At 49.0% G+C, this 15,636-nt stretch overlaps 6 protein-coding genes across 6 annotated transcripts; 2 read left to right on the top strand and 4 right to left on the bottom strand.

Moving 5' to 3' along the window:
• Positions 1 to 775: 775 nt before the first annotated feature.
• On the bottom strand, positions 776 to 3,855 carry BJ212DRAFT_1026471 (NUC169 domain-containing protein). Its single transcript, XM_041328872.1, has 9 exons — positions 3,313 to 3,855; positions 3,114 to 3,262; positions 2,840 to 3,065; positions 2,141 to 2,790; positions 1,854 to 2,089; positions 1,666 to 1,799; positions 1,427 to 1,614; positions 924 to 1,370; positions 776 to 863 (listed from the first exon to the last, which is right to left on the bottom strand). Exons 1-8 carry the CDS (start codon positions 3,718 to 3,720, stop codon positions 1,106 to 1,108), a joined length of 2,256 nt encoding a protein of 751 aa, XP_041195677.1. The 5' UTR covers positions 3,721 to 3,855; the 3' UTR covers positions 776 to 863; positions 924 to 1,105.
• Positions 3,814 to 5,693, top strand: BJ212DRAFT_1026514 (brg1-associated factor b). Its single transcript, XM_041328873.1, has 10 exons — positions 3,814 to 3,902; positions 3,956 to 4,228; positions 4,282 to 4,480; positions 4,534 to 4,628; positions 4,673 to 4,794; positions 4,849 to 5,000; positions 5,050 to 5,167; positions 5,217 to 5,393; positions 5,446 to 5,565; positions 5,618 to 5,693. The coding sequence occupies exons 1-10, from the start codon at positions 3,884 to 3,886 to the stop codon at positions 5,654 to 5,656; spliced, it is 1,314 nt and encodes a 437-aa protein (XP_041195676.1). The 5' UTR covers positions 3,814 to 3,883; the 3' UTR covers positions 5,657 to 5,693.
• Positions 5,694 to 6,592: 899 nt separating this feature from the next.
• BJ212DRAFT_1297805 (uncharacterized protein) lies at positions 6,593 to 8,089 on the bottom strand (the record flags this gene model as incomplete). Its single annotated transcript, XM_041332631.1, has 3 exons — positions 6,593 to 7,600; positions 7,660 to 7,723; positions 7,746 to 8,089. The coding sequence occupies 3 exons, from the start codon at positions 8,087 to 8,089 to the stop codon at positions 6,593 to 6,595; spliced, it is 1,416 nt and encodes a 471-aa protein (XP_041195675.1).
• Positions 8,090 to 8,544: 455 nt separating this feature from the next.
• Positions 8,545 to 9,584, bottom strand: BJ212DRAFT_1339915 (Sedlin). The gene is made up of 4 exons (XM_041335078.1): positions 9,191 to 9,584; positions 9,081 to 9,142; positions 8,949 to 9,034; positions 8,545 to 8,900 (listed from the first exon to the last, which is right to left on the bottom strand). Exons 1-4 carry the CDS (start codon positions 9,490 to 9,492, stop codon positions 8,808 to 8,810), a joined length of 543 nt encoding a protein of 180 aa, XP_041195674.1. The 5' UTR covers positions 9,493 to 9,584; the 3' UTR covers positions 8,545 to 8,807.
• On the top strand, positions 9,585 to 10,898 carry BJ212DRAFT_1339913 (uncharacterized protein). Its single transcript, XM_041335077.1, has 6 exons — positions 9,585 to 9,990; positions 10,054 to 10,136; positions 10,189 to 10,325; positions 10,381 to 10,461; positions 10,523 to 10,665; positions 10,725 to 10,898. Exons 1-6 carry the CDS (start codon positions 9,592 to 9,594, stop codon positions 10,809 to 10,811), a joined length of 930 nt encoding a protein of 309 aa, XP_041195673.1. The 5' UTR covers positions 9,585 to 9,591; the 3' UTR covers positions 10,812 to 10,898.
• A 196-nt stretch (positions 10,899 to 11,094) lies between these two features.
• BJ212DRAFT_1478516 (clasp N terminal-domain-containing protein) lies at positions 11,095 to 15,536 on the bottom strand (the record flags this gene model as incomplete). The annotated part of the gene is made up of 10 exons (XM_041339722.1): positions 11,095 to 11,610; positions 11,659 to 11,790; positions 11,849 to 12,165; positions 12,225 to 13,914; positions 13,970 to 14,116; positions 14,169 to 14,225; positions 14,279 to 14,809; positions 14,862 to 15,317; positions 15,374 to 15,435; positions 15,488 to 15,536. The coding sequence occupies 10 exons, from the start codon at positions 15,534 to 15,536 to the stop codon at positions 11,095 to 11,097; spliced, it is 3,957 nt and encodes a 1,318-aa protein (XP_041195672.1).
• Between the last annotated feature and the right edge of the window lie 100 nt (positions 15,537 to 15,636).

Here is a 15,636-nt window from a genome sequence, read left to right as displayed (position 1 = left end):
ATAGATAGCTCGAATCGGCCAGTTATGCAGATTTCCCATATGTAAATTCCAAATAGGACATAGACTGCCTTGATGAAAGGGACTACAAGGGCAAAATAATCAGAGTAGGAAAATACTAGAAATTCAGCATGATACTCACTGCCTTCTGTTTCTATTGCCTTCGGGGTTTTCCAGTCAACCATTGTAATTGACTCGGGACGATGTAACGAGCGACAGTGAGGAAGCCAGTAGGTGAGGGAGCAACTAGTGAAGAGCACACTGAATCTCGGGGGTGTTCCATCGGATATATATACCTCCTAGACAAGGTATTTAAGAATTAATATTCAGTCCTGATCGACGTAGCATCAAGACCTCTTTCGGTCGCGGCAAGAACCAAGAAAGTGTTCATTGGACGGTTACGTACCTCCCAAGCATGTCATGCACTCGCGGGCAGAGGTAAATTTCCTTGTACGGGGCTATGATATTTTGTGTTAGTACTTAGTCGTCATGACTGAGCATGTCAGCATCTTTATCTAGCAGCGGAGTCGCCACTGGTAAATGCCACCAAGGTACCAGATACGACCGTTAACGCCAGAAGTGAAGAAGGGATGACTCGTTGATGGTATTCTTGCTTGGTTGTCCAGTGCCAGTGGTAATTTCCCTGAACGAAGAGACTGGAAACTATCAAATCTTCGGAGTGTGCAAATGCGGGACGGGCTTGTGGGAATATACTTAGTACTTACACTGGACTGTTAGATCGGAACCGCGACTCATTGTCCCAGTAGCAATAGCAGATGACGAACTGATAATTCTCCACTAGGTAATGTCTAGTTAGTCTGTTGATTTGCACCAGCGGTCCTCAAACTCGGCGGATGTTGGAGATCCTGCCGGAGATTCAAAATGAGAGATAGGTCACAAAAAAAATTCGGCATCGAGCTACACACCGCATTACCTATGTCTCTGGTCACTGACACCCTAGCACTATGCCCTGTTTTGGTGACATATCATGGTGTGGCGGTTTGATACCCACGTCAGTCATGCTCAGGTTCACAGCCACACTGTTTCGAAGATTCGAACTCAACAAAGAGATTCTTTCATCGTCGAAACTCAGACAAAGGGCTAATCTTCAACTACACCACAGCGAAACACTGCCGTCCGCCCCTGCACTAACCAACCATGGTTGCTTGTTGACCCACTTGATTTGGAGGACACCGAGTCCCTCCTGAACATCATGGCCGCGCAATATTTTGAGGGGTACGATTAATGGATCCGTCATAAGATCACTGTAGACTCTTGCGTGGAAAATTTGGATCGAGCCGTCGTCAGATGAAGACGCAAAAAGAGGGTAGGTTGGGTGGAAATGCAGTGATCGAATAGCTCTTGAGTGATAGCTAGTGGCAAGTCGCCGAAATTAACAATCGATTTTGAATCAAAACAAGTAGCCTACCGAAGAACTTTGTACGGTTTTTCGCTTAGTTCTAGATCAAACCAGCACAGCTTTCGGTCGTAGCCGCCGACAATGATATGGTCGCCGGACGGATGTACGTCCATCGATGATATCCATTTGATTCCAGGCATAAGAGTTTTCAGTAGCTTCTGCTCAGCCAAATTATACAGTCTGACGTAACGTTGGGTCTAATATATTGGAATGAACGCAAGAAGGAGCTCGACAAGTGGAACACGTACCGCAACGAAAAAGTGGGGCTTTGTAGGGTGGAATAACACCATCTGAACAGCACCCTTGATTTTTTTGAACGGTGACTGCGAATGTCTGCGTGAGATCTGATGCATCCAAACACTACCTTGAGTCTCGCTGCTGGCTGTAAATGAGGGTCTATTAGCGGTTAGAAGTACTCGCGAAATCGTTTGCTTACAGACTGAAGCTAGATAATCCCCCTTTTTGTGCCAAGTCAACTGCCTTGACAGTCCAGATGCGCTTGGTAATTCAATGGTCAAGATGGGACCGTCTTCAGCAGCTCCGGATGTCGATATCCATTTAATTGATGACTGAGTGACAGGTGGAAGGGTGCCGGGTGCCAAGGCTGACTGCGTCATGGTCAACATGGCAGGAGAAATATTTGGGGGTATGAAGAAATGTAGTTGTTCCTCCCTAAGGCACTTGTCAGTAATGTGATGATCGTAGTGAACAACTAATCCTTACGTTCCGACGACAAAGAAACAGGCGTCAAGTCTTGGGCACCATTCAATGGCGCCAACTTTGCTGCCCAGGCTCCAACGCTTAACCTCTCGTCCCACGTTAACCTCCCAGAGGCTGATCACTCCGCTCTCGTCACCACTGGCCACCCACGCACCGTCAGGACTTATGCTCAGACACCTGACTCGTGCTTTAGTATGCATAAATTGCAGTGACTTGTAGTTGGGGAACGGCCGTAAGCTATTCGGGCTTGGTAGTTTTGGCAGTAGGCTGTTAGGGTCGACATTAAGCTTCACCCTCTGTATCCGTGGTGCGAGATATAGATCAAGTTGGCGATTAAAACGTTGCTTAATGAACTGGTCGTATGCAGGAACCAGACGAAGTGCAGGATACTTGTGTGGGAGGTAGTCTCGTTCGCGGTCTTCGGGGTCAGTATTCTCCCACTGTTCCCGCTCCTCTTCAGTTGGCAAGTATTCTTCGGGAGGGTTATAGGATTCGGAATGCGTAGGAAGTTTTGGTTTGGGTGCTGGTAACGGGGGCGCTTGATTGGACGGTGGCTCGTTCCATATAGCATAGAATTGCTGCTTTTTATCCGCTGCAGTAGGCTTAGATCCCACGATTCGACCCTGGCGGATGGCACGAACAATCTTCATGATCTGGAAAGAATAAAATAAAGTGTAACATGGAACCTGGGGGAAGACAGACCTTTTGCTTCTCCCATTTACTTGGTAGCCATCTGCGTTTTGGTTCTGGGGCCGACGAGAGAGGCGTGACTTCTTCTTTGCCTTTACCAGTGAACCACTCGATGGTAGGTTCATATGGGTTGTATTCGGCATCAGGATTTTCTCCAGCCTGCAATCTGCGGATAATGTCTAATTCCTCAGCGGACAATGGTTTGTCCATTTGTGCATTTTGGTCAAAAGCAGTTGTCCTGTAACATATTAGTGTATGACATGACTGGAAGGAACGCATTGCGTACCATGAATTGGGATCGTCTACTGTTTGAAGGAATCTATCGAGTTCATCGCCTTTAGCTGGACGCAACACTCTTTTGCCATTTATATTGTAGCCCAAGTGAGGTAGGTCATCGTACCAGTGCATTGGTATATTTCCAACACGGTTAGGATCCTGAAGGATTGTTATATCACAAGGATGTATAGGAAAAGTTACCTACTCACATCTTCCGTCGAGGAGTCCGAATCATAGTCAGGTTCGATCTCTGGGTATACAACTTTTGTTTGTCCGGTGATGTCAGAAACCACCTTTTTAGATTTTGGGAATATATGCAAGTCTGAGTCGGCGTCAGAGTTTTCATCAAGGGTGTCTTCTTCGCCAAGGTCATCCGTGCCCTCCTCTTCCTCCTCTTCATCGGTTTCTTCGTCGCTATCACTGGCAGCATCAATTTCTGGGAATTCATCTACGTCTCCATCGTCCGACGTATCGTCCCCTTCTTGGTCCTCATCCTCTGCTTCGTCTTCGCTCTGCATCTCCAAATCCACTGCCCCAGCAAAAGGACCTTTCTCGACCTCTTCAACCTCCTCCTGCCTACGCTTGTTTCGCACTTTTCCAAGGCCAGTGACCGCCATCTTTGAGGAAAGAGTCTCAAGAAGGGACGATACTAGGGAAGTTTCTCAGTTGAAGGATCATACTACTTTCAAGTTCACCATATCATTTTTCGGTCAGAGTCACGTGACTACTAGATGTTTGTTAGATCTGAATCGGGCATACTACCGTCTAGCATAAACCGCGATGGTCAACTACGGAGGAGGTCAGTAATCGTCGCTGGATATACAGCTAACGACTTTGACACGTTTTACACAGATGAAGTGTCTGCTTTGGTTCTTGATATAGGCTCCTCATCTGTACGCGCAGGGTATGCCGGGGATGATATCCCCAAGGCCATTATCCCGTCGTTCTATGGCTATAAGGCGACTACAGTGGATGGCGATGTGCAGATGGGCGGAAATGCACCGGAAAACTTCGAGTCAACCACCAAACAAACCCCAAGTGACGCGAAACTTTACCTCGGGCAGAATGGCCCTTCGATCTGGAGAGAGGGTATGGAAATTGGGAACCCTGTACGGGATGCGTTGAGTAAGTAACTTGACATTCTGTTCATTGATAGTATTTATATCTTAACTATGCAGTTTTTGACTTCAATCCGATCCCTGCTTTGATCTCGCATGCGCTGGTCGATGTTATGCGAGTCAATCCTTCAGAACATCCCATCCTCGTGACCGAGCCAGCTTGGAACACGCCCGCAAATAGAGAAAGAATGGCAGAGATTATGTTCGAGGAGTTCCATGTTCCTGCCTTCTATATTGCCAATACTGGCGTTCTGAATGCGTAAGATGTGATTCGTTTGTTATGTGGCGCTGATGTCTTCAATCTTAGAGCAGTTTTGCAGCAGGGAAGGGCTCGGCACTAGTAATCGACGTTGGGCATGCAATGGCCAGCATCACCCCAGTAGTTGATGGCTTCGTGCTACGAAAGGGTGTGTCGATTGTGTTTGACCTTTCTCATTCTCACATCCCGTAGGCTTGGTATCGTCTGCGCTACCTAAACTCGTCCAAGCCCATGCCCGACACATCCTGAGTAACCCCACACAGACGCGTCGGGGAATCGAACTTCTCCCTCATCAACTTATCGCCAACAAATTGGTACGTTGTTTATCATGTCCGAACTACTCGTTTTATCAATGCGACACAACACAGCCCGTCGAACCCGGTGCACCACCGAAATTTTCCCTCCGTGAAGACCGTCTATCTGGAACGACGGAAAGCTGGAGGGTTTGGTGCGAGAGTCGTGAAGTTGAAGAGTGGATACAGAGCGTTGCTGGTGTTCTTGATCAGGGATGGAACGACCAGTAGGTTGCTTTCGCACACGTTTGCGATCTTTCTCACCGTGCATCACAGAGCTGCGGCATCTCGTCCAGCACGCCAATACGAGTTCCCGACAGGCTACAACACGTATTTCGGGCCGGAGCGATACCAAGTTGGCGAACAGTTCTTCTTCCACTCACCGCAGCTTGTGGTACGTGTCTCCATACCGAACCGATCTGGAAGCCGCTCATTCTTTGCAGGCGCAAAATCCAAATCTTCCAAAGAACATCCCTACCTTGCTTTCAGAGTCTCTTCGCGCTTGTGATCCGGATCTGCGGCAAGTTCTCATGGGAAATGTGGTTCTCACTGGCGGAGGCAGCCTGTTCCCTGGTTTCGCTGATCGCTTGGAGGCAGAGCTGTCAAGGAATTTCCCCCACGTGAGTGAAGTGCTTTAAAACCTATACCATCGATCTAGAAATGCGTCTGCAGGTCAAGATCCATGCTCCTGGTAACCCCATCGAGCGGAGGTATGGTGGTTGGCTAGGAGGAAGTATTCTAGCGAGTCTTGGCACTTTCCATCAGCTGTGGATTAGTAGAGAAGAGTGGCAGGTATGCAATGCTTCGTGTTCCAGTGCTTGCTTCTGTTAATACGGTTTCTTAGGAACATGGTAAGCCTATTGTGGGGCAGAGGTGTAAATAGGCTTGTCGTATTGGGGAGTTAGCTGCTGGCAGGGCACATTGTGGCTGCGGAAATGCAGCTACTTCAAGTTAGCCTACACCGCGGTCCTCGTGTTTGTCCTAAAATATATGGTGGGCTGTTGTGGCGGACACCGCATGTCCGCAGCCGCAGGAATGTGGGGCCAGGTTGCCACCCTTTTTCGTTCACTATATGGTGTACGCTCCGCGACAAAGTTCCCTGGCGCTATCCAGGACGCTTCCACTGCGAAATGTGCAAAAACACACATTGTCTACGAGGGCCTTTCATCGCATGCTTAAACTCAACGTCACTTCAGCTAGGGAATTTCTGACGGAGCAGAAGTTGATATTCCTCGAGTCTTACTCAGACTGATATCGTGTATAACCAGTTAATCGTCCAACTTTCACCCAACACATTTACAGCAGGGCAGATACACATTCGAACAACGGCTTGAATGAACAACCGTACAAGTATGAAATAACAGCAAGCCAGAGTAAGTAAGCAGGCCTGACGTGCACCCGCGGAAGCTCAACTCCCACCAGCGCCGTAGGCCATACTAATAGCCCTCCCTAATACGAACCCAAAAGGTGGAAGGTGAGATGAAAAGGGGCTCCGAGTACTACTAGGCATCAAAAGCCCACACACAAAGTAGCTAAAACACTCGCCAGGGAGTGATAGATAAGGTCGAACGTAAAACGTAAGAGCGAAAGGTGAAATGAATGAAGGGAAGGCCTGGTAGAACAAAGCGCTAGCACTAACGTGTCCGTTCCAATGTAAAGCTCCAGGGTTGGATTTAACACACAAGGCAGTTGTTGTTGTTGTTGTTGCTGATGATAATGTTTTTGTCGTAAAGAATGTAATGTTGAAACCAAAGAGACGAGTCATGACGAAATATTGAGTTGGCTGAACTTTGAAATAGGCCGAAACGAGCGAGCGTGTTTAGTATGCCTCAATTGCTTCCCTACGCTCGCGAGCACCCATGAGAACACCCAGGCCGCCGATGGCCTTACGGCGCACGCGCGTGGCAAAGTTCTTGGGTCCTAATTCATCAGCACCAGAAGGCGGACCACGAGGCTGTCTCAAAGGGCCGATAAATTTATGTGCGACGGGAATGGGCGAAGCAGATAAGATAGGACGTCCCATTCCCAACCCCTCGTACAATTTCTTGGTTGCTTCCTCGCGAGGCGATAGTGGCGATGTGTCTAGAGAAGATGAGGAGTGAGGGGTAGTGGGGTTGGAGAGCGAGGCAGAACTTGAAGTTGAATAGGCATCCTCGTGCTCGCTGCCAGAGTCCAAGGCAATGACAGGGAGCGTGCGTGAAAGAGGTGCCGTAAAGCTCAAGGGGCGTGGGCGCACCTTGCTGGCAGACGTAGCACCACTTCCAGGAGGAGGTGAAACACGTTCACCAGGAGGTGGTGTGATTTTAACGCTCGGTGAAACAGCAGAGACCGTGCGGAGGCCATTCAAAACTGAATTAGTGGTGCTGCCACGGCGCCAAGACACAGCGACATCCGACTTGGAAGGTGTGTTATCTTTGATTGTGTGTCCATTACCGCTGGGTAAGGAATTTCCAAGTGACGTACCACCACTAATCACAGTGGTTTGCCCGGGGGGAGACGATCCCCTAATCGGAGTCTCGGGACTACTCGGGAAAGCGACACTAGAGGTGACACGCACACCGGCTCGTCCCCCCAGCGTAGCCGTCATTGGCACCTGGTCCTCGAGTGGGGGAGTTTGGACTCCGAGCTGAGCCTTGAGAAGCTCAGCCTGACTAGGACGCCGCGCAGGCGGAGAGCCACCAACAGGACGGATATCGAAGCTTGTTTCAAGAGGGCCTGCAGTGGCGGGAGGAATCGTGGCGCTCGCACTCCTGTTCTGCATCTGCTGGCGCAAAGCGTGCTGAATTAGGATAGCTTGAGCACGAGCATTACGTTGGGCCTGCTCAGACTAGAACAATGTATGATCGTCGTTAGCATGCGTGTGAAAGATCAAATAAATCAACAAACCTGTAACCGCGCAATTTCCAATTGCATCATCTGCATCTGCTGATAGGCGTGCAACTGAACCTCGCTAGGATTTTGTGGCTGCACACCCTGAGAATAAGAGGGGATAAAATGGAAGACTGTTTGGATTGAGGGCACTCTGAGCAGCCATTTGTTGCTGTACGAAGCGATTGTTTGGACCGTCTACTGCGGCCGTCAAGGGACGAGTTGCCTGATTATTGATGTACATGTTCTGCGAGAAAAGCTCGGCAACTTCATCCATACCATCATCATCCTCTACGAAAACAGAGTGTTGGTTGGACACAAAGCGTGGGATGTTGAATGAACCGCCCAAAGCGGCAGTATGAGGACCAGACATGGACGTAGATCGTACGCCTCCAGTACGAAGACCGTTGAGAAGGGAGGCACGGTTGTTGGACTGCATAGTGGCCATAGTTGAGACAAAAAATGGGAAGATTGCGTAGGGAGCGCGAGTTGGGCAATGGCCTTTGTACTAAAACGACACTGAAAGAATTATTGGACAAGACAGATTATGTTGTTGATAGGTGATGAAATGTTACAACTAGAGCAAAGTTAGGGAGAAGAGCGATATGAAACTGGTGAACTTACGAGCAATGGAGGTATAAAAGTCTCTTTAAAATGAGATTCACGCAGGAAAGTTCTGTCTGCTGGCTGTTGGGAGCTGGATGAATTTATAATATGTGGAGTCCTGTGGACGCCTGAATTGAAAGAAATAAAGAAAACTGTTTTATAGGATTTTATAGGATTTTTATGAATGGCAAGGAGAAGCTTATTATGCTGTTGATGATGAAAGAGAAAGGGAAACCAAAGCAAAGCGGAGAGAAATTGGACGAATCGAGAGTACTAAAGTAGCCAAGCGATATAACAAGTGGCAGTGCTACATCAGTCATCCCCCCTAACACCCCCTATAGTCGTCGTCAACGTCGAGCTCAGCACACAGCACTCAAGCTCACAGCCTCCTTGTTTTAAAACTAGTATTGCTCAACCTGGATCTCCGTAATGCACTCCACTACAGAGTCTAGCTGCATTTCCTGGTCCCTATGATAACTACACGTGTATGCCGTGTAATGAAAGTTATTGTCTTGTTCCCCACATTTGGACAGCATGTGGCCTCTCCCCAGGTACCGATGTCAAAGATATTTTTTCGCACTCGCCCGGACCCGTGTATCAAACACAGTACTGCGTATCGGTGAATGTGCCGTGTGGAATGGGTTTAACATTGTCTGCCAATCGGGTCAGACAAACTCCAGAATCATCCGTGGGCGACTAACCTTGAGGTATAATTCCCAGACATCGTGGAAGAAGGACCGAATTCCATCATCATTCTTGGTCTCATGCAGCAGAATGAATTTCATGTCTAACGCGAGGATGAGAATAATAAATGAGAGAAGGCTTCAACGTACTGCCTGGGGTGATGAACGCAGACACCGTCCATTCATTGAATTTATCTACAGATTTCAGATACCTGCCATGATCAGTGAAGCACATAATGATAAGGAATGTAATAACTTACATGGCGCTTTCCTTTCGCATGACATCTTCAATAACGTCCAGACTTGCGTTGGCAATCATTTGTATCACATGTCGATCTTGCCCTCCGCCCATCCTCACACTGCCCCCTTGGACGTGATGAGACTGCGTAGCGCTAGACGCTCCTGACAACGCCGTCAACGTGCCCGCAAACGCAGAAGTAGACCATGTAGGCAAATTTGACGAAAGTGACGAGGACGTTGGCTGTGGTAGCTTAGTAGAGTAGTGTGTCAAACCGTATATTGGCGTATCAGACGGAGAGAGCAAGAAGAGATGATGAGACATTTAGTCGCCGTGGCCTATGATGAGCTAGCGCCAGCCCTGACAATGTTGTTTACGATCAATGAAATTGTATTAGGTTGAACGTTGCGGTCAAGACTCAACATGCACACTCTTCCGAACTTGCTCATGTCGAAAAGGTGCTTGCATGTCTTTCACCGCTCTATCATACAATCAAAATGCAACAGTCGCCTGGCTCATTGCAATACCCTTTTCCAATTTAATTCTTCTCCACAACTAAGACCGTTCTCGTCACTGCCAGCACAAATCGCGACCCCAGTCACGGCTAGTACAAGTTCACTGCCAACCTTCCTTCAATTTGCTCGTACGCAACTGCGTAATGCAACTCATAGAGACCTGCTTCGTTTTCGGTATAGTTCCTCCCGTCGTCCACCCCGCAGGCCAAACTGGTTGGATTCAATAAACGGAAACGTCATATTCGTGGTCATCATCGCAATAAACGCTGGCGTCTTTCTTCTCTGGCAAGGTGCCAAGTCCACATACGTTCGTAGGCGCTACGCTCTCATTAAGACCGAGGTATTGGGTACAGCTGACAGCTATCCACAGCAAACCACTCGGGACCCTACACTCTGGATCTTCCTCCGGAACAACTTTTTAGTGAATTGGGAGAACATCACCTCCGGTCGCGCGTGCGTTTGACTCTTATTGGGTGATTTAATTGTTACCTGATTCATCGGGCAGGTGGACGCTCATTACCTCATGCTTCTCCCATCAAGACATAGAGCACGCATTGTTCAATGGCCTTTCATTCTACTTCATGGCCCCTGGCGTCATGCAAGTCCTCGGGAACTCGCGTTTCTTAGGGCTCTACTTTCTCGGTACTGGTATTTATGCACTTCTCAATCATGCGACGCTACTGACGAGAAACACCAGGCGGCATCGCATCCAGCGTGACGAGTCTTGTATGGAACCGTTTCTACAAGCATGAATCCATCTCTTCACATGGCGCCAGCGGTCTGTCCATCTCCTCACCCATTCATTAATATTCCTCTTCATCTACTGAAACGTTGTATAGGTGCAATATTGGCAACCATTGCGTTTTACGCCTGTGCATTTCCAAGGACGACGTTTTTAATATTCTTCGTCATCCCTTGTCCTGCGTGGGCGTTCCTTCCTGGGATCCTCGCGTTTGATGTGTATAGAAGTGTCACAGATGCTGTGAGTTGATTTCGTAATTCGCTGTGTTATCTAGTCAATTGAATTGATTGATGTCGCAGAGAACGACAACGGACACAGCAGGTCATGTCGGTGGAATGCTCTCAGGCATAGGTTTCTTCTTATGGAGAGTGGCTCTTCGTCGCTAGATTTGCCAAATCCTGCAGTGATGGCATCTGTGATGCCAACTACTCCACTCAATCAGAAGAATCAAATGTATTACGCAGCATGAGGAGTAATATATAAAACGGGACCGGCGTTGCAAGTGCGAAATAGAGAAAAAAATTGAACGTGATATATATATACGCCAGTAATACAAATCAAACAGCAACGGGGAAAAAAGTAGACATACCAACGAGTGGTAATTCTGAAACATATCCATATCAATCGCTGAACATAAGCATATCATGGAATGCCGTGAGCAATGAGTATTTACTCTGATGCACGGCCTTTCTCTCTCTGTGGGGTATTCATCAACTTGTCCAACCTCCCCATCTGACCCTCCAACTTCGTCATTCCAACACCGTTGCCATCTATGCCAAGGACCCTCGCGTCGTGCTTATCAAAGTAGTACGTGAGCAAGTTCTTCTTGTTATCATCGAGCCCGTCGAGCAACGCGAAGAGATGAGTCTCGTCCCGGAGCACGAGTTGCGCAGCGATGATGGTAGCATACGCAGCTTCGCGAATGACGAGAGTGGTGTTGTTTAGCGCCGCCATCAAGGTGGATTTTAAGCGCGGAAGTTCTTCCTCGAGTACTTCAGCGGGCAAGCGCATAACGAATTTGCCTATGGCGATTAGTCCAAAGGCGTGCGATGCGTCTTTGGCACTCATATCTGACGAAAGCTCAGCTAGGAACGCGCGCAGACTGCCGTGCATCGTAGTTAGACCGTAAACAGGTTCGATGCGTGTTGCAAGGGCATCGCGGATTGTTTTAGTTGCTTCAAGAACCTAGAACTATCATGAGCATAGAGGACACTAGCAAGGGATGGGATTTACATCAACAGCATTACAGTACCGCACAGTAAACAAAGTTGCGAATATGTCAGCTTCCCGACCTTCCACGAATGGTGCTTGACAGCTCAGCAATTCCCAAAGAACTATGAGGCCGTATTCAAGTTGCTCTGCATCCTATTCCAATGCGTCAAATGAGTAATTAATGGCACCAATCAAAAGCAAACTAGCGCACCCTTGAAGGATCAAGAAACTTGATCAGAGCATTGAATAGTCGTTCAAAGCTCTTTTCCTTCGTCCATATATCAGGGATTAGTGGAGGAAGAGAGCGACTGATGCCAAGGAAAGGCGAAACAGTGGAAGGAAGTCCTAGTCCAGGACTCAGGGGAGACGTCGTTGCGGAAGGTATGGGATTGCTGCTGCACAACAACGCTAACTTTTGAAGAACCCGAATGTCAGTTTGATCGCTTTCCAGTGCGGTAATATAGTTGTTGAGTTCTTGTACTCGATCTTCAGCTGCAGTTGCCTTGAGGGGTGTGGCATGTCCGAGGGCTACGTGCATAAAACCAAAATCAGAAAATAGCAAGGGTTTGCAACTAATGACAACTCACTAGATGTGCGTTTCAACCACCAACCAGTCTCATGCACCTGGTCTTGAACTGGCTTCACGAGGTTGTCTACAGCTTTGATGTTTGCAGGACTATTCTTGAATAAAGCTGCCTGGCGGAAGATGGCTGCGGTTCGGTTGTCGGGGGTCACAGGAGGAGGAGCCAGGCTTCGTATTATCGCTGGCACATTTTGCGCTTTGGGTTTTGGCGTCGCAGATCCGCTACGTCCAAGGAGCAGCGATGGAGGAATTGTGGAGTGCTGGTTATCCTCACCGTCCGGGTCGTTCAGCTCCAGCAATCGCTCCGCAGCACTCTGTGCTTGCTCAGCTCGAGCTATAAGGGCGTCTTCGATAGGTGCTATCTCTAAAGGTTTTCTATTTGACAATGCATCAGAACTAGTGTAAGGCGTTGAACGATCCGAGCGGGGAGAGAGTGAGCGTTGTTGACTGGGCGCCGGAGGATACACCTTGTAAGGAGTCGAAAAAGACATGAGATTGACAGATTCGTCGTCCATCTCAGAATCACTGTCATCAGGTATGGGTATAGCGGTTGCTAGTAGGAGCGTCTGCTCATCATTAATATCGGGCATTACAGTTGACTGGCGAGCTGGGGCTGGAATTGAAACTGGGGGTGCATGATACCGGGGGGTCGGTGAGTCGTGGCAGGAATCCGAAAGATTCGGCTGCACAGTTTTACGGATGGTAGATAAGTGGTTAGGTGGAATGGGTGGAACAAGAGGAGAAGATCCTCGACGTCGGTTTACTTCGGGGCTGGATGGCACCGACGAATCGGTGGAGGAACGTGAATACGACGTCAGGACCGCGCCAGAGCTTACAGAACGAGGCATAGTACCACCCAGGACGCGTGATTTTGATGGTGTAAGGGGGGAAAGGGATGAACGAGGGGACAGCGAGGACCTCGAAGCTGGCGATGGCGAGCTGCGCCCATTCGAGGGTTTAACCGTAGGGCTTATTGGCGAAACAACTCTCCGTGCTGGAGGTGACGTTGCGCGTGTCGCGTGTGACGAGGACGTCGCTTGATGTCTCAGAGTAGGGGGCGCAGTTGCAATCGCTTTGGCCTTGGCACGACTGGCGGCAATCGCGGCTGCAACACTGCTCTTCTTGACGTTTGGTGTGCTTGGTGTAGTTGCAGGAAGATTGGCAATAACTTCAGGATCTGGGCATGCCTTCTCCAGCTGTTTGCGTGCTATGGGATCAAGAGACTCGAGGATTACAGTTGCCCTGTCATGCCAGACACCGTTGAATTCCCAAAATGCACTGCGGGCTGTTTCCTTGACAGCAGGATTGGGATCAGCTAACGCCTTCTTCAAGGACTTCTCGAGGATCTCCACACCACCATTCGCCTCTATATGCGGTCTCGCCCGTGTCCCATGTAGCTGGATGTAGTGGGTGATGTGGGAGACTACGAATGTTCGAGATTGCACCGTCTTTTCTTGGAGAGTGTTCCAAAGGAGGGAAAGAAGAACCCGAGGATGTGCTGAAGCATACTCCATTATGACCTCGAGCGATCGCTGGGACTGTTGAGCAGCAATTTTCTTTGTAAATCCTGCCATTCGGAGCAGATTCGTATACAACATTTCACAAAACGGGTCAATCCCTAAGCCCAACGCAATGGCAAGCTCGGAATAAAGGGAGCAGGTGTTTGCAGAAACCGTTGTCCGCAAACTGACGAGCTGAAACAAAGGAGAGCTATGTGTAAGACGTTTTTGGTAAGTTTTGGATGCTTACTGTTTTTATGGAGGACTGCATGAATCCGTCTTTTAGGCATTGGAGGAATACATCAGGATATCTTGTATGGATGTTTCCAGAGAGCATACCACGGACACGCTGAATGGCACGTTCGCGGGCAGCCCAGTTGTGTTCTGTTTCCTTCCCCTATGTCGCAAGTTAAGAAGGCTGGCCAAATTTTCAAGGGCGTCGACAGTACCTCGAACGATTTTGCAAATGCTAGAAATTCGTTTTCCAGATCTCGGCTAGATGCAATCTATAATCGTTGCTCAGATAAATTTCTGCGAGGCATAATAAAGCAGAACATACGAAAGCAGGTTCAACCGTACTAGCTGCTTCGCTTGAAGGCTGTGACGACAAAGGCGGAGAGACAACTGCAGCTCGACTTGGTGGCCTCGGGATCTCTCTCGCGTTCCCTTGACTTATTGCCCTCGTCATACCAGGCGTAGCTCCAGATGCCGCGCCAACCGTTGGCCGACGATTCTGTTGCAGCATCATGCTTGGAGGAATGTACTCCTTCTTTGCGTGGGGTTCTCCACTTCCCGCGGAGCCCTCGCTCTGGGGTGTACTTGCTCCAGCAGCACGACTGGAATGCATGAGCTGTGACTGAATGTTATCAACCATCGCTTTGCGTACCCCCTTCTTCGTCATCTCTTTCTTGAGGTCTGAGCGAGCAGCGTCCGTCACGCCCGGCCCGGTGAAGAGTTCAATAACAGAAGGCGTTGCGCATGCGCGAACATTGCCATCCGTGTCTTCCAAAGTGTCCACTAGTAATGAAACGTACGGTCGAACAGGAAAAAGATGGTGAGTTCGGCGGATGTGCACGAGGACGAGTAATGACTACGGTAGAATATGAGGACGCCGACATACCAACTCAGAAGATCTTACTTACTTGTTCTCGGACTCTGGCAACCTTGCTTCCAAAGCCGCTATCTCTGAAGAAACGTTCGAATATCGCAAGTGGCGTTTCGGGACCCCCCTTGCTATCCTTCATCTTTGAACCAGATGGAGCCCTGAACGCCAGTCCACCGAGGATAATCAGTGTTTCACGCGCCTTATCACGAGCTTTTTCGCGGGTATCACCGAGACGCTCGATGACGCCAGGAGCTGGAAGAAACGCATTCATAATCTGGCGGAGAACCATCAAGTCATGCGACGGTCCGGGAGTGGACGACGTGGAGGACGATGCTGATAATGGGCGCGCATTTGCGTTTGGGACAACATAGTTACGCGAAACGATCAAGGGAAGTAGAGGAGGAAGGGCAGAGAGCGTGGCGGTCGTTAGATGTTGATTTGAGATACGAAGACATGCTTTGAGGGCAGAGATGACTGGTTCTGGTTCGGTGATCTAAGTACCAACCAGTTTATGAGGCTCAGCTCATTGACCAAGTAACCGACACGTACTTCTATGCCCGACTCGAACTCTGCCTGCAGTTTCGTAACGGCATCAACCTTTTGGTCAACGTCTGTGGACACTGTGAGTTCTGATGACCGGAATTCCCAAGGCATACTACCGACCGTTGCTTTTGCATTGATTAATGAGCTTTTCGAGCCTCTCGGTGCTCATGGTTGTTTGAGAGGAAAAGAAACCGGTTTCGCAGGCGCGAATTTAATCAAGTTCAGTAAGTCCCCAAGGTTTACTGCCGTCCGCGGGTGTGGCGGAGAAC

Source organism: Suillus subaureus (assembly GCF_016647635.1).
Source record: "Suillus subaureus strain MN1 chromosome Unknown BJ212scaffold_8, whole genome shotgun sequence".
Lineage (NCBI taxonomy): Eukaryota > Fungi > Basidiomycota > Agaricomycetes > Boletales > Suillaceae > Suillus > Suillus subaureus.
The sequence above is the reverse complement of the archived record's forward strand: the minus strand, read 5'-3'. Positions and strand labels throughout refer to the sequence as shown.

Bases quoted from the DNA above. Each gene is read 5' to 3' on its own strand.
- BJ212DRAFT_1026514 (XM_041328873.1), top strand. The intron at 4,481-4,533 runs GTAAGATGTGAT...ATCTTAGAGCAG, and splicing joins AATACTGGCGTTCTGAATGC to TTTTGCAGCAGGGAAGGGCT. The intron at 5,168-5,216 runs GTACGTGTCTCC...CATTCTTTGCAG, and splicing joins TCCACTCACCGCAGCTTGTG to GCGCAAAATCCAAATCTTCC.
- BJ212DRAFT_1339913 (XM_041335077.1), top strand. From the start codon at position 9,592: ATGCACACTCTTCCGAACTTGCTCATGTCGAAAAGGTGCTTGCATGTC. The intron at 10,137-10,188 runs GTGCGTTTGACT...TTCATCGGGCAG, and splicing joins AACATCACCTCCGGTCGCGC to GTGGACGCTCATTACCTCAT. The intron at 10,462-10,522 runs GTCTGTCCATCT...AACGTTGTATAG, and splicing joins CTCTTCACATGGCGCCAGCG to GTGCAATATTGGCAACCATT.
- BJ212DRAFT_1026471 (XM_041328872.1), bottom strand. From the start codon at position 3,720: ATGGCGGTCACTGGCCTTGGAAAAGTGCGAAACAAGCGTAGGCAGGAG. The intron at 2,791-2,839 runs GTCTGTCTTCCC...TATTCTTTCCAG, and splicing joins GTAAATGGGAGAAGCAAAAG to ATCATGAAGATTGTTCGTGC. The intron at 2,090-2,140 runs GTAAGGATTAGT...CAAGTGCCTTAG, and splicing joins TGTTTCTTTGTCGTCGGAAC to GGAGGAACAACTACATTTCT.
- BJ212DRAFT_1339915 (XM_041335078.1), bottom strand. From the start codon at position 9,492: ATGTCTCATCATCTCTTCTTGCTCTCTCCGTCTGATACGCCAATATAC. The intron at 9,035-9,080 runs GTACGTTGAAGC...TCCTCGCGTTAG, and splicing joins TGCGTTCATCACCCCAGGCA to ACATGAAATTCATTCTGCTG. The intron at 8,901-8,948 runs GTTAGTCGCCCA...CCCGATTGGCAG, and splicing joins TCTGGGAATTATACCTCAAG to ACAATGTTAAACCCATTCCA.